We start from the raw sequence: 12,855 nt of genomic DNA, 5'->3' as shown, positions 1-12,855 counted from the left end.
GTGCTCCTGGGAGAAGAGCATGGAAGGATTGCCCCACAGCCACTCACCCTCGGTGATCTCTTGTTCATAATGGCTTGGCCTGCGCTTGAGGCGGTTGTTGGGGAAAAGGCTGTAAGTCCCAGAGCCGCCAATGTAGATGCTAGGGAGAGAAGAGCAGAGTCAGGCGGGTTCCTCCCAGAGGCAGAGAGAGACCATTTAAATAGATGCAAAGTAAATCTGTTGGTTGATGAGATGTGGACATTTTTTCCAAGCAGGCCAGGCCAAAATAATTATTGCCACACATTGCAGAGGAGTAAAGAGGTTCTTGTTCCTCTCTATGAGGAGGGGAGAGGGTTGCTGCCCCTCATTCTTTATGTCTCTTTGCAGCAACTCCAGGTTGAGTGTTGTTCTGCGAAGGGCGTACTCGCCTCCTTCTGCCAGCACTGGGTTGCAGATCCAGGCCTGGCGCATTTGTGCTATAGTAAAAGCTACAGCTCATGGACAGAATTAAGCTCTCCAGTTCACGGAAAGGATTTCATGTCTGATTCTAGGTTGGGCAACCCAGTGCCTTCCAGTTGTTTTGGACTACAACCTCCATTGACCCCAACCAACATGGCTAATGGTGAGGGATTATAGGAGCTATAGTCCAAAACATCCAGAGGGTACCAAGTTGCCTACCCTCTGCTTTATATGTTGTGACTGGCAATGGTCACATCCCATAAGCTTTATCAGGCTCCTTACGCGTCTCTGTTCCCCTTACAATGGTCACTGGGCATGAACCCAGCCTCAGCTGACCAATGGCTGCCTTAACACAAGCCACTCTCACCTACATATCTCTGGCAGCCAGCAGCATTCAACTCCCCTTAGCTTTGCTCTGGCCAAGCAGAAGAGATTAGAACAACAAGCCAGTTCAGGGAGGGTGAAGGTCGGAAGCTCGCCAGAGAAGATAGTAGGGCCTTTTGGGATAATCCCCCAAATTGTGTGCCAGGACACATTCGTGTGACTTGAGATAACTTTTAGAGTTCAGCAAGAACATCCATCCATCCATCCATCCATTGAAAGCTCCTATGAGATTCTGGGTGTTCCTCCTTCCAATTAGCAGCTCATTCTCCTCTCTCTGCAGCAGAAGCCTTTTTAACAATCCAATCACACTAAATGAGGCAGACATGCCAGAGCGACCCCCACACCCTCAGAGGGGGTCCCCCGCTCTGTCTCGGTGAGAGCCACCGCTCCCAATCAAGCAGGCACATCCAGAGCTGCAGTTCACACAGAAGCCTGGGGGATGACCTCCGCTGAGGGCAGGCCATGCTGCCACGCCTCCATCAGTTTACGGTGGACCATTGGCTCGGGCAGAAGACCAGGCAAAGGGAATGTTCTGGGATGTGAGGCGAAGCGGGCCTCCAGTTCTGATTCAGAAAAATGGTGTGCCTCGGCTAGCAGTCCACCGTCAGGTAGAACCAGCTGTCCATAGGCTGAGTCCAGCCCACCAGATTATTCCACCCCCACCCACCCCGAGAGGCCGGGGCAAGGCACTGCTGGGATCTGCAAGGAAGGAAAAAGCTGGGCTGGTGAAGTACGAAGAGGAGGGTGGGAGGCTGCTTGCCACGCAGAGTGGCCGGTCAGGCTGCTGATGCCTGGCAAAAAGGTCAAATAGGGCGGCCAGGTACACAACACCCCAAAAAGGGGGCACTGGTTTGCAAACATTTGGCATTTGCTCATTTATATGTATAGATGCACACTTAGAAATAATTACTGTAACTGAATAGATCTGTGTGGCTGCTTAGTCTGCTGGCTGGGTAGTGTTGTGGTCCTTGCTCTTCTCTCTTGCAGCTCTTTATCTTTAAGCTAGACCTGGACTAGGAAGCTCTTCAGATAGAGGACACCTTCAAACAAGGGATTGTCCTCTGTAAAGTAGGACACCTGGCCACCCTAGAAGCAAATAGGAACTTGCTTGTGACGCTTTGGAGGCCACTAGGGCAAGCTGGACCCAAGCAGCACGTGCGTATCTTCCTATTTCCCTCCTCATGCCCACCAGGCACAATGCATATGCCTGGTGGCCAGCCACTAGCAAGGAGATCCCACGGTGCCAGAACTACCCATGCCCTGAACAGCTTTCCAGCATGATGGCCCCTGTGTGGGGAGAGCCCCTGCCACGTGGAAATGTTCCTAGAAGCCTCCCCAGTCACATCCCTGGAGATATTTCAGCTGCCTAAACTGTGCCTGTCACCCCCAAAAACGCAGGTGGCAAGGAGGCAACCCCACTTCCCAGTGGCTAGGTTAAATTAGTTCCTTCCTCATCCAGTCCTTGCCCCCAGCCTGCTTGACTATGGATGCCCAAACCCATCTGGATTAATTCTGCCCAGGACTGAGATGTGTGTTGGACAAAGTGGGAGAGGGAGAGGGAGGGTGGGGAGAGCACACTGATGCAACCAGCTTGACAATAGAAATTTGTAAGGAGGGCGATTGAAACAAACTTCCCACAACAGGCTGGGAAGAAACAATGGAGTTTGAACTGGTATAAGCCAGCGGCCTGGGGCTGAGTCGTGGCCTTTCCATGTTGGCTCAGCAAGGGCGTACGTCAGGTTTCTCCAACCTGGCGGCCTCCAGATGTGCTGGACTGCAACTCTCATCATTCCCAGCCAGCATGCTGGGAATTATGGGAAACGCTAACTGGAGGGTACCAGGGTGGCATAGGCTGTGGCTGAAACAGCTTTCCAGAACCTAGCATGCCAGGTGATTGTTGCACTTCCAGTCTAGTTGTAGCCTTCTTGATTTTTTTTTAGTATTTCTGGTGCAGTGTATTTGTTCCACATCCCCTTTAACCTGTCCATTATTATTTTTTTAAAAGTCACATTGTTTTTCATCCTGCTGTAGCACTGTGTGTGTGTTTGCTTAACCTATTGTTTTATTGCATTTTCATAACAAATAATATAGAAAACAAAACACACCAAAAAATCCTTCCCTCCACAGAAATAACAAAAATAATTATAATTACAGTTACAATTAACCTCCCCGCTCCCTGGTTGCTCACTTTAATTTTGGTTCACTTAGCATAAAATTGGAAAGCCAGATCCTCCCAAGCAGTTAGCGCAAACGTTTCGCTTTGCACTTCTTTGGCTTGTCCTGCTTCACAGGCTCCGGCTCCAGATGTGTCAGTCCTTGGCCCCAGACTTCCATAAAGCAATCGGATTCCTGCCTTCCCTGTTGAGGCCTAATTTGCTGTATTAACTTATTCATTATTGATAAATCCCCAGCAGGGCAGGGGAGCATCGTCTTTGCAAATCTACAGTTAAGTAAGCCTGGAACAAAATAATAAAGAAGCAAACAAATAATTAAGGGGCAAGGGCCAGAGGGTTGCCAGGCCAGCCTCAGTGTCTCATGGGAGTTTCAGCTTCCTTCCTCTCAAGGAGTGAGATCCAATCAAGTAGTTCCACTTCCATCAGCGGAACCTGGAGGGGGCAATTCCCTGTCCACCTTGTAGCCCCCGTGCACACACCCTCAAAATCTGCTCTGGAGGGTTGGGGAACCCTCTGCAGTAGATTTTCAGAGGGCTGCAGTGGGGAGGAGAGAGGGAGAAAGTCCCATCATGCAAGTGGACTTCCACTTGTGCAATGCTGGAGTAATGCGCAGAGTAAAATCTCAGAGTGAGGGGTCAAAATTAAGGGGTACTGGGTTATTTACTGCTTGTCTTGATGACAGCTGTTGCTGTTAGTGCTGCCCTGCCTCCATGTCCACTGGGCTCCGCCTCTCGCCACCAGGTTCTTCCCTGCCATTTGGAAAATGCTGTCTCCTGACTCCACCAGCCTCTACCACATCCCAGAAGAGTCCACCCACTGGCCAGGGCCAGCCCTAGGATAAATGCCGCCCTGGGTGAGGAGTGCCTTTGGTGTCCCCCACCCCACCCATGGTCAGCTTTGCAGGGCCACCCAGAGGGTTTATGGGGCCTGGTGCAGGTATGATGTTGGGGGCCCTACAAGGACCCCTGCATATGTGTACAAAGCTGGGGGCCACGTGCGAGAAGTCTTGCATGCACAGACTGCGCCTGAGAGTTCTCGCCTGCAGCTCCTCCTTGCTCTGGGATCAAGCAGAATGATAGACGTGCTTTGTTTTCTCTTGCCTGGGGATAAGGGAATAGGGGCTGTGCTTCCCTGAGTACCCCTCCAAATCCCAGACCCCTTCTGGCAGAGCTTCTTTCTGCTTCCTGGGGCTCAGTCTCCCACAGGTCTTCTGGTTGTGGCCTGTGGCTGCCCTTCACTACTCAGGAAGGAAGGATTCCTCCACTCCACTCCTAATCCTTTCCCTCTGGTAATGGCCACAGAAAATTTTTCTCCAGTAGCACCTTGCCTGGAAATCTCGGGAGGCATTCACTCACTCACTCCTTGAACTCTTTCCCCATCAGGCCTGTAGTCCTTCCTCTGACCAGCACAGGCCACCTTCTCTGCCACAGAATCCCTCCTGAAAGCCTTCCCTGTTCCTTCTCTCCTTACAACAAACTCTGCAACTGGGGCTACTTGGCCTTTACCTAGCTCAAATGACATCAAAGCAGAAACTGAAAAAGGAACATATTTTAAAGCTAATTGAAGGAAGATCATTATTGTAGGTAGTCAGCAAACAACCTGTAGAACCTTGGGGAAAAGGTTACAGACACTTGCTTTTTGGCCACCCTAGCTCACTGCAGACAGAACATGAAAAAAACACAGCCACTGAGCTCAGCTTGATGCCCCCTCAGCTCAGCACCCCCCTCAGCTTGGTACCCCGAGTGACTGCCCAGCTCGCCCACCCCCAAGGCCAGCCCTGCCACTGGCCTATGAGGCATCTGCCTTGATGCCCAATACAGTCCTCTATTGGAAGCTCTGTTCAGTCCAAATCCAGCTTAAAATAAAGAACCCGCAGAAGGCAGAGCAGCAAGGACCTTGAAGTTAGTGCTGTGCTGATTTTCCCCCCACATTTCTTGACCATTTTCATTCAATTTGATAGAAAATAAACTGCTTTCGAAAAGAAATTCAAAGGAGAAGAAAATTTCAGAAAAATTACCATGAGTTGGGTTTGGGTTTCTTGTGCTTATCTGACTTGGGAGGTGGCTGAGGAGTGTGTGTGAGTGTCCTGTCTTTCATTGTACAATCATCACTCTGGCAGCCTGTAGCCTCCTCGGCTTCCCGCACTTCAATTAAAGCCCAGGGGAAGACATAATGTGGGCCTTTTCAGATCAGGAAGTGCAGGCAGCCTGGGAGGCTGCAGGGCAATGGGGAGATGTGTAATAGAAAGGGAAACCACACACATCACCTTCAGCTACCTCACAGTGATAAGGTAAGCTAAAAAATACCATAAATTATAAAACACCCTGAGAATGAGGCAGAACAAGGAAAGTACCTTTCATGGGTGAAGAAAACTTTCAGGAAATTAGAGGGCAGATTTTGGCTGAGCACTAGCCCCACCATTTCCCTGGAGCTAGACACAACACCTGCACGGTGGAGCATGCAACATAGTTCGCAGTACAAAAAAACAAAAAGAAGGATGCTTTGCTACAACCCCTGCCACGACCGAGTGCCACCTGTGAGAAAAACTGTTGGAGAATTTCTCCTCCCTCCTCTGCCCACAAATAGGGTGGAGAATGTCAAGCAGCCATTTGCGCACAGCTCTCCTTGAAGTTGGCCATCCACAGTTAGCACCTGGACAGCAGGGCCTACAGGTCCCCTGGCCACAGTCTTCCCCACTCTGGTGAGATGGACTGTATTTCTATTCAAATTACTTCTAAATGTGCATCTATACATACAGATTTTATGCAAATTGGTGTCTCTCTTTTGTGCTCTTTTTTGGCAACGCTTAAATGGACATCCTGCTTTCCCCTGAGGCGTCTGTCCTGAGACCCTGAAGGCCTGGCAACCCAAAGGCTGATGGGAGCATGAATCGACAGGGGACCATTTGTTGTGCTTGAGATAGCCGACAAGAATCTGCCACAGGCATTTGGGCTACCAGCTAATGATTTTAAAATACAGCACATCGTCACTCTCTCGCTGACGTTGCTCCCGCGGCTGGCAGTGGTGGCCAGTCCCCGACATAGCCAGGATGTCCTCCAATTCTCACCCCCAAATCCCATTCTTTCCCCTCAGGACTTACCTGTTGAGAAAGGGGTGGGGCTGATACTGTGGGGCCAAGAGGGGGCTCCTTACTCCAGCTAGTGGCATAGGAGGCGGAGGGGGGCCGGGGGGCATTGCTGAGAGCTGCAAGTAGCTGGGGATGGGGTGCAGTGCAGTGAGCTGGGTGGTGGGGACCTCAGCGTGATTGGGGGGCTTGCTGTAGCCCAGACTGATGACAGGGACATTGTGAGGCAGTGCTGGGGGAGGCTCAGAGGGAGGACTGCTCTTGTTTGGAGGAGAGGAAGAGGTGGGGCTGGTGGGGGGTGGGGTGGCCGCTGCCGCATCCCCCCCACTGGCTGGGGAGGGAATCGGTGTGGGGGAAACTGGTGGCAGAGCGGTCTGCTGCTCTGGGGCAACAGGCGATGGTGGGTTCTTCAGCTTCTCCATCATTTTTGCTTTGCTTCTCATCTGTGGGGAGAATGGAACAAGGGTGAGACTGGCACACCACACCAGCTTCCGGCCAACCTGCTTTTCCACAAGACAAAAAAGGCAGACTGTGCAGCCGATGGATGCTGACCCTCTAGACTAGGCTGCTAAAAATACAAAATTGTAAGAACATAAGAAGAGCCCTGCTGGATCACACCAAAGGCCTCTCTAGTCCAGCATCCTGTTTCCCAGAGTGGCCGGCCATGTGCTTATGGGGAGACCACAAGCAGGACATGAGTGCAACAGCACCCACCAGTTGCGTTCCTCAGCAACTGGTGTACATAGGCAGGGTGCCTCTGACACTGGAGGTGGCATATAGCCATCAGGACTAGTAGCCATCGATAGCCTTCCCTGCCATGAATTTGTCCAACCCTCTTTTAAAGCCATCCAAATTGGTGGCCATCACTACATCTTGTGGTAGCACACTACATCTTGTGGTAGCAAATGCCATAGTTTAACTATATGCTGTGTGAAGAAGTCTTTCCTGAGTCTCCCAGCAATCAGCTTTCTGGGATGGCCCCAGGTTCTAGTATTATGGGAAAGGAGAAAAATGTCTCCCTATCCACGTACTTACTCCACATTATGCATTATTCTATACACTTCTCTCTTGTTGTCCCCCTCCCCACACCCCCAGCTGGACTATGTAATAGATCTGGCCTAGCTTTGAGGAACTTAGTAGTTGAAGGGAGGGATGCCAATTAGACAGAATATTATGGGGGTGGGGAGAGGGCGTGTGTGTGTGCACGTGGGCGCGCGTGCCATGTTTCAGACTACATGTAATTATTCCTCAGGAGAACTTGAACCTCTGGTTAGGATAAGATATAAAAGGAGCCACAGCAATGCTATTAAATACACTAAAATATGTGGTCTGATCCCCTGGGTTCAGTGGGGCTTCCTGCCATGTAAGCATGCATAGGATCACAGTCTTAATCTTGAGTAAATCCAAGAACACCCTCCTGTGAATTTTGCCCCACTCAAAGCCCCACCCTTGTCCACAACTCACCTCATATGAACACTGAAAGCACCACCATTATATGAGTATGAAATAGTATAGTCTTGGCTGCTATAGTACAGAACCACAGAGCTGGAAGGGACATCATCTTCCCTAAGTAGAAGACACCATTTTCCCTAAGCTAGGACCTATCCCTTCTCTTGCTCCTAATGTAGCCGAAGGAACACTTTTTGTTGTTTTTAGCATCCCTCACGGGCCTTAGCTCATTCTAAGCCTTCGCCTTCCTGACACCATCCTTACATGTTTGGCAAACTCTACTGTACTCCCCCTTGGTAATATGTCCCTCTGTTTTCTATATATGACCCCTTTGAGTCTCAGCTCATCAGAGAGCTCCCTGTGCAGTCACACAGGTTTCTTTAAACTTCCCCTATTTGTCCTTCTCATGGGAACAGTGTGCGATTGTGCCATCAGTATTTCAGTTTTCAGTATTTTCTATCCCTCTTGAGCTCTTCTTTTGCTCAGGATTTCTATCCATGGTATCCCACCCAACTTTTCTTTGAGTTTTTTGAAACTGGCTTTCCTAAAGTCCAATGTATGGGTCCGATTAAGCTCAGTTTTCACAGCCCTCTCGATCACAAATTCCTTCCTTCTTTTCCCCCTCTCCTCATGGCTCCACTGCATACCCTGCCTCTCTTGGTTAAAGCAAAGGGTGCTTCCAGAGGGAGGGCTCCTAGTGCTAGCAACCAGAAAGCCTTATGCCCCTTTTCCATAATTTTTTCCTTAATGGATTTTCTGCAGTAAGGAAAAAGATGGAAGAAGTGATGGGAAACCACAGGAGGGTTAGGGAAGAAGATGACAATGTCTGGACTCCCACCCCCCGTAAAAATTTGTGAACGAGGCAAGGTGATGACATCATAAAAACTTTGTCTGGAAGCACCTAAAGACCAGTTTATTTAGTGGGAAGATAAACGTATTGAAGTAAACGTTAGAAAATTCTCCCTGTAATTCTCAGTCTTCGGGATGTTTACATTTGATATTTGAATTTTACACTCTGATAAAATGTTAGCTTTTACTTTTAGGAATGGGTTTCAGATGGAGGGAGTGTAATACATTCTCAAGTTTCAACCCCTAAAAGTTGTTTTGCAACCTGGAATTTCAGACCACTCTGCTACTCTGAAGCATCACATGTCCCTAACAGGTCCACTTTTGTAAAGAGAATGAAAGACGCTTTGTTAACAATGTACTTGTGGGGGGAAGGGGGGGAGCTTTGCTAGGTACTTCAGTGGTCTTAACTACAACAGGGATGGACCTTTCTCACTCACCTCCTCAAATTTTGAAAGGGGAAATGAACATGCCACAAGATAAATTGCCTATAGCCATCACCTATGAACAGGGGATAGGGGAGAAATTAATTTAGTTCACATTTTCATGAGAACTTACCAAATTCTGCACTGTCATACCAATATAGGAACCAAAACTCAGTTATTCATTGAAATTCACATTTTTTCTAAATTTTGCAGTGGAGTTTCCAATAAAAAAATGCATACAAAAATGTGTAAATTAGCCAAAAGTGCACACTAAAATTCATATATTAGTGAAAATAAGATTAAGTATACATATTAGGCAAACTGCTCACAAAAATGTGTATATTAGGCAAATTTGCATATAAAATGCATGTATTAGGAGAAATGGACACAAAAATGTGTAAATTCTTCATGCAAACTTTAAAAAAACAACTCAACATTCAGGAAGAACCAAATTTAAGATTAGAAAGAAAAAAAAATTCAGAACAAACTGAATTTAAGATTGAAAGATTCTCAATATTTGTGATGAACTGTACTTAAGACTGGGAAAATGCTCAAAGTTTTGGGGCGAACGGAATGTAAGAGTGGAAAAATGAGAAATGGAGAGAAACCAAAATGGACAGATTCCACCATCCCTATACAACTGCATTTCCTATAGCTAGTCAGAAAGGGCTTCATGGATTCATATCAGCCTTTTCTTACGTTGTAACATCCACCAAATGAAATGAGGTGGGGGATAGATTGACACAGCCAAATAATTTACTACAGGACATTCTCAGAAGAGACACAGAACACCACTTGTAACCTACAATCCCAGTTAAGGGCACTCCAATGTATTAGCAATGACCTGCAGCCCATCCTGGACAATTATACTTCCCTTTTACAGGCCTTGTGTGGTTGGCCTGTCCTTGCTTACACGTAACCCCCGAATCTAAAACAGCTAATTAGCAACAAGAGGCCACACAACAGAGACACAAACATAGGGACCAGCACCCCCTGCAATAAATGTGGTTGCCAACTGTCCCCATATCCACTCAGGCACCAGAACTACAGGATCTAATAATACCAAGCACATTCACCTGCTCCTATTAAAGCGAAATAATTTTAAAGGGAGACCCCAGCGTAAAATAGCTGAATTAGAACTCATCAAAGATATTTGGTTCTATCCAGTTGGGCTTGAACAGAGACAATGGTTTCCTGTCCCACTACAGGTGTTAATTAACGTAGCAAATCTAGGAAAGTTGTATTACCAATTATCACTCTTGTGAATGGTCGGTGTGCTTATTTTGCATACATTTAAGTTTAATTGAATTGTCACTAGCAGTAGTCTTAATATTTCATGACCTTTTGACCTCACTGTTTGCATTTTTTCTCTATATGCATGTCTCTCTCCATCTATCTATCTATCTATCTATCTATCCCTGTTAACAGAGCATGCTTCATGCATCCTAGAATAGAATCATAGAATCATATAATAGTAGGGTTGGAAGGGGCCTACAAGGCCATTGAGTCCAACCCCCTGCTCAATGCAGGAATCCAAGTCAGAGCATCCCTGACAAATGGCTGTCCAGCCTCGTCTTGAAGGCCTCCAGTGTGGGAGAGCCCACCACCTCCCCAGGTAATTGGTTCCATTGTCGTATTGCTCTTACAGTCAGGAAGTTTTTCCTGATGTTCACCCGGAATCTGGCTTCCTGTAACTTGAGCCCATTATTCCGTGTCCTGCACTCTGGGATGATCAAGAAGAGATCCTGGCCTTCTTCTCTGTGACAACCTTTCAAGTACTTGAAGAGCGCTATCATATCTCCCCTCAGTCTTCTCTTCTCAAGGCTAAACATGCCCAGTTCTTTCAGTCTCTCTTCATAGGGCTTTGTTTCCAGTCCCCTGATCATCTTTGTTGCCCTCCTCTGAACCCTCTCCAGTTTGTCTGCATCCTTCTTAAAGTGTGGTGCCCAGAACTGGACATAGTACTCCAGATGAGGCCTAACCAGTGCTGAGTAGAGGGGAACTAGTACTTCCCGGGATTTGGAAGCTATGCTTCTATTAATGCAGCCCAAAAGAGCATTTGCCTTTTTTGCAGCCACATCACATTGTTGGCTCATATTCAGCTTGTGATCGACAACAATTCCAAGATCCTTCTCGCTTGTAGTGTGGTTGAGCCACGTATCCCCCATTTTGTAACTGTGCATTTGGTTTCTTTTTCCTAGGTGCAGAACTTGGTATTTGTCCCTATTAAATGTCATTCTGTTGTTTTCTGCCCAGCGCTCCAGTCTATCCAGATCACTTTGAATTTTGTTTCTGTCTTCCAAGGTATTAGCTATCCTGCCCAATTTTGTGTCATCTGCAAATCTGATCAGCATTCCCTGTACCTCCTCCTCCAAGTCATTCATAAAAATGTTGAAGAGCACTGGGCCCAGGACTGAGCCCTGCCGTACCCCACTCGTTACCTCTCCCCAGTTTGAGAAGGTCCCATTGATAAGCACTCTTTGAGTCCGATTCTGTAGCCAACTGTGGATCCACCGGATCGTTGTTTCATCTAGCCCACTTTGAGCTAGTTTGCTCATCAGGATATCATGGGGCACTTCGTCGAAAGCTTTGCTGAAGTCGAGGTATATGATGTCTACAGCATTCCCACGGTCTACAAGGGAGGTTACTTGATCAAAAAATGAGATCAGGTTTGTCTGGCAGGACTTGTTTTTGACAAATCCATGTTGGCTTCGAGTTATCACGGCATTGTTGTCAAGGTGCTTCCAGATGGATTGCTTTATGATCTGCTCCAGAATTTTCCCAGGGATTGATGTCAGACTGACTGGTCTGTAGTTCCCAGGTTCCTCCTTTTTACCCTTTTTGAAGATAGGGACAACGTTAGCCCTCCTCCAGTCATCTGGCACTTCCCCCGTCCTCCATGATTTCTCAAAGAGAATAGACAGCGGTTCTGAGAGTTCTTCTGCCAGTTCCTTGATGACTCTAGGATGCAGTTCATCTGGCCCAGGAGATTTGAACTCATTCAAAGTAATGAGGTGTTCCTTGACCATATGCCTGTCGATCTCAAGCTGCAATCCTGCCCCTTCAGCCTGTACTTCGCCTTTGCCAGGGGGGTCATAGACCCTCTTTTGGAAGAAGACTGAGCCAAAGTAGGAATTGAGCACCTCTGCCTTTTCTTTGTCATCTGTTATCATTTTGCCATCCTTATTTAATAGCTGAACCACCATTTCTTTCCTCTGCCTTTTACTATGCACGTAGCTGAAGAAAGCCTTTTTGTTGTTTTTAACATCCCTTGCTAACCTCAGCTCGTTCTCAGCTTTAGCCTTCCTGACGCCATCCCTGCAATTCTGTGCTATCTGCCTGTACTCTTCCTTTGTTACTTGGCCTTCTTTCCAATTCCTATATGTGTCCTTTTTTGTTTTCAGGTCATCCCTAAGCTTTTTGTGAAGCCACATTGGCTTCTTCTGTTGTCTTCCACCTTTTCTTCTTGTTGGAATTGCTTGTGATTGTGCCTTGAGAATTTCCTTTTTTAAAAGCTCCCACCCATCTTGGACTCCTTTTCTCATTAGCGTCACTTGCCATGGGACCTTACTGATCATTGTTCTGAGTTTATGAAAATCAGCTTTCCTAAAATCCAGGGTACGCGTTTGACTACACTCGGCTTTTGCTTCCCTTAGAACCAAGAACTCAAGTACAACATGGTCGCTTTCCCCCAGAGTTCCTGTAACTGCTACTTTATCCACTAAGTCATCTCTGTTGGTTAGGATCAAGTCAAGGATAGCCGATCCTCTAGTTCCTTCCTCTACTTTCTGTAGGAGGAAGTTATCCGCCACACAAGTCAGGAATTTCCTGGAGGGGCCATGTTTTGCAGAATTTGTCTCCCAACAAATATCGGGGAGATTGAAGTCCCCCATTACTACTACATCATGCTTCCTTAAAACATTGGCTATTTGCTTTTCAAAAGTTTCATCCTTGTCTTCTCCTTGATTGGGTGGCCGGTAGTAGACTCCAACCACCAGGTTCCTTTTATTCTTTGCTCCATTTATTTCAACCCAGATGCTCTCGATGGGGCTAC

General features: G+C 47.4%; 1 protein-coding gene across 2 annotated transcripts in view; it reads right to left on the bottom strand.

Moving 5' to 3' along the window:
* Positions 1 to 12,855, bottom strand: part of LYL1 (LYL1 basic helix-loop-helix family member) — a 29,581-nt gene that overhangs the window by 5,160 nt on the left and 11,566 nt on the right. Inside the window, exons 2-4 of one of the 2 annotated variants that reach the window (XM_084835751.1) lie at positions 8,817 to 8,877; positions 6,097 to 6,524; positions 48 to 139 (exon numbers count right to left, since the gene is read on the bottom strand). In XM_084835751.1, coding sequence (XP_084691877.1) covers positions 48 to 139; positions 6,097 to 6,524 — 520 coding nt within the window. In that variant the 5' untranslated portion in view covers positions 8,817 to 8,877. The remainder of the gene's footprint in view (positions 1 to 47; positions 140 to 6,096; positions 6,525 to 8,816; positions 8,878 to 12,855) is intronic. The other variant, XM_084835750.1, reaches the window with a different exon arrangement.

The sequence above is a fragment of the Heloderma suspectum genome, chromosome 2 (genome assembly GCF_057233095.1).
Source record: "Heloderma suspectum isolate Gila_16-S chromosome 2, 16-S_ref, whole genome shotgun sequence".
In the NCBI taxonomy this organism is placed as follows: domain Eukaryota; kingdom Metazoa; phylum Chordata; class Lepidosauria; order Squamata; family Helodermatidae; genus Heloderma; species Heloderma suspectum.
Note: the sequence above shows the minus strand (reverse complement) of the source record. Positions and strands in the feature narration are given on the sequence as shown.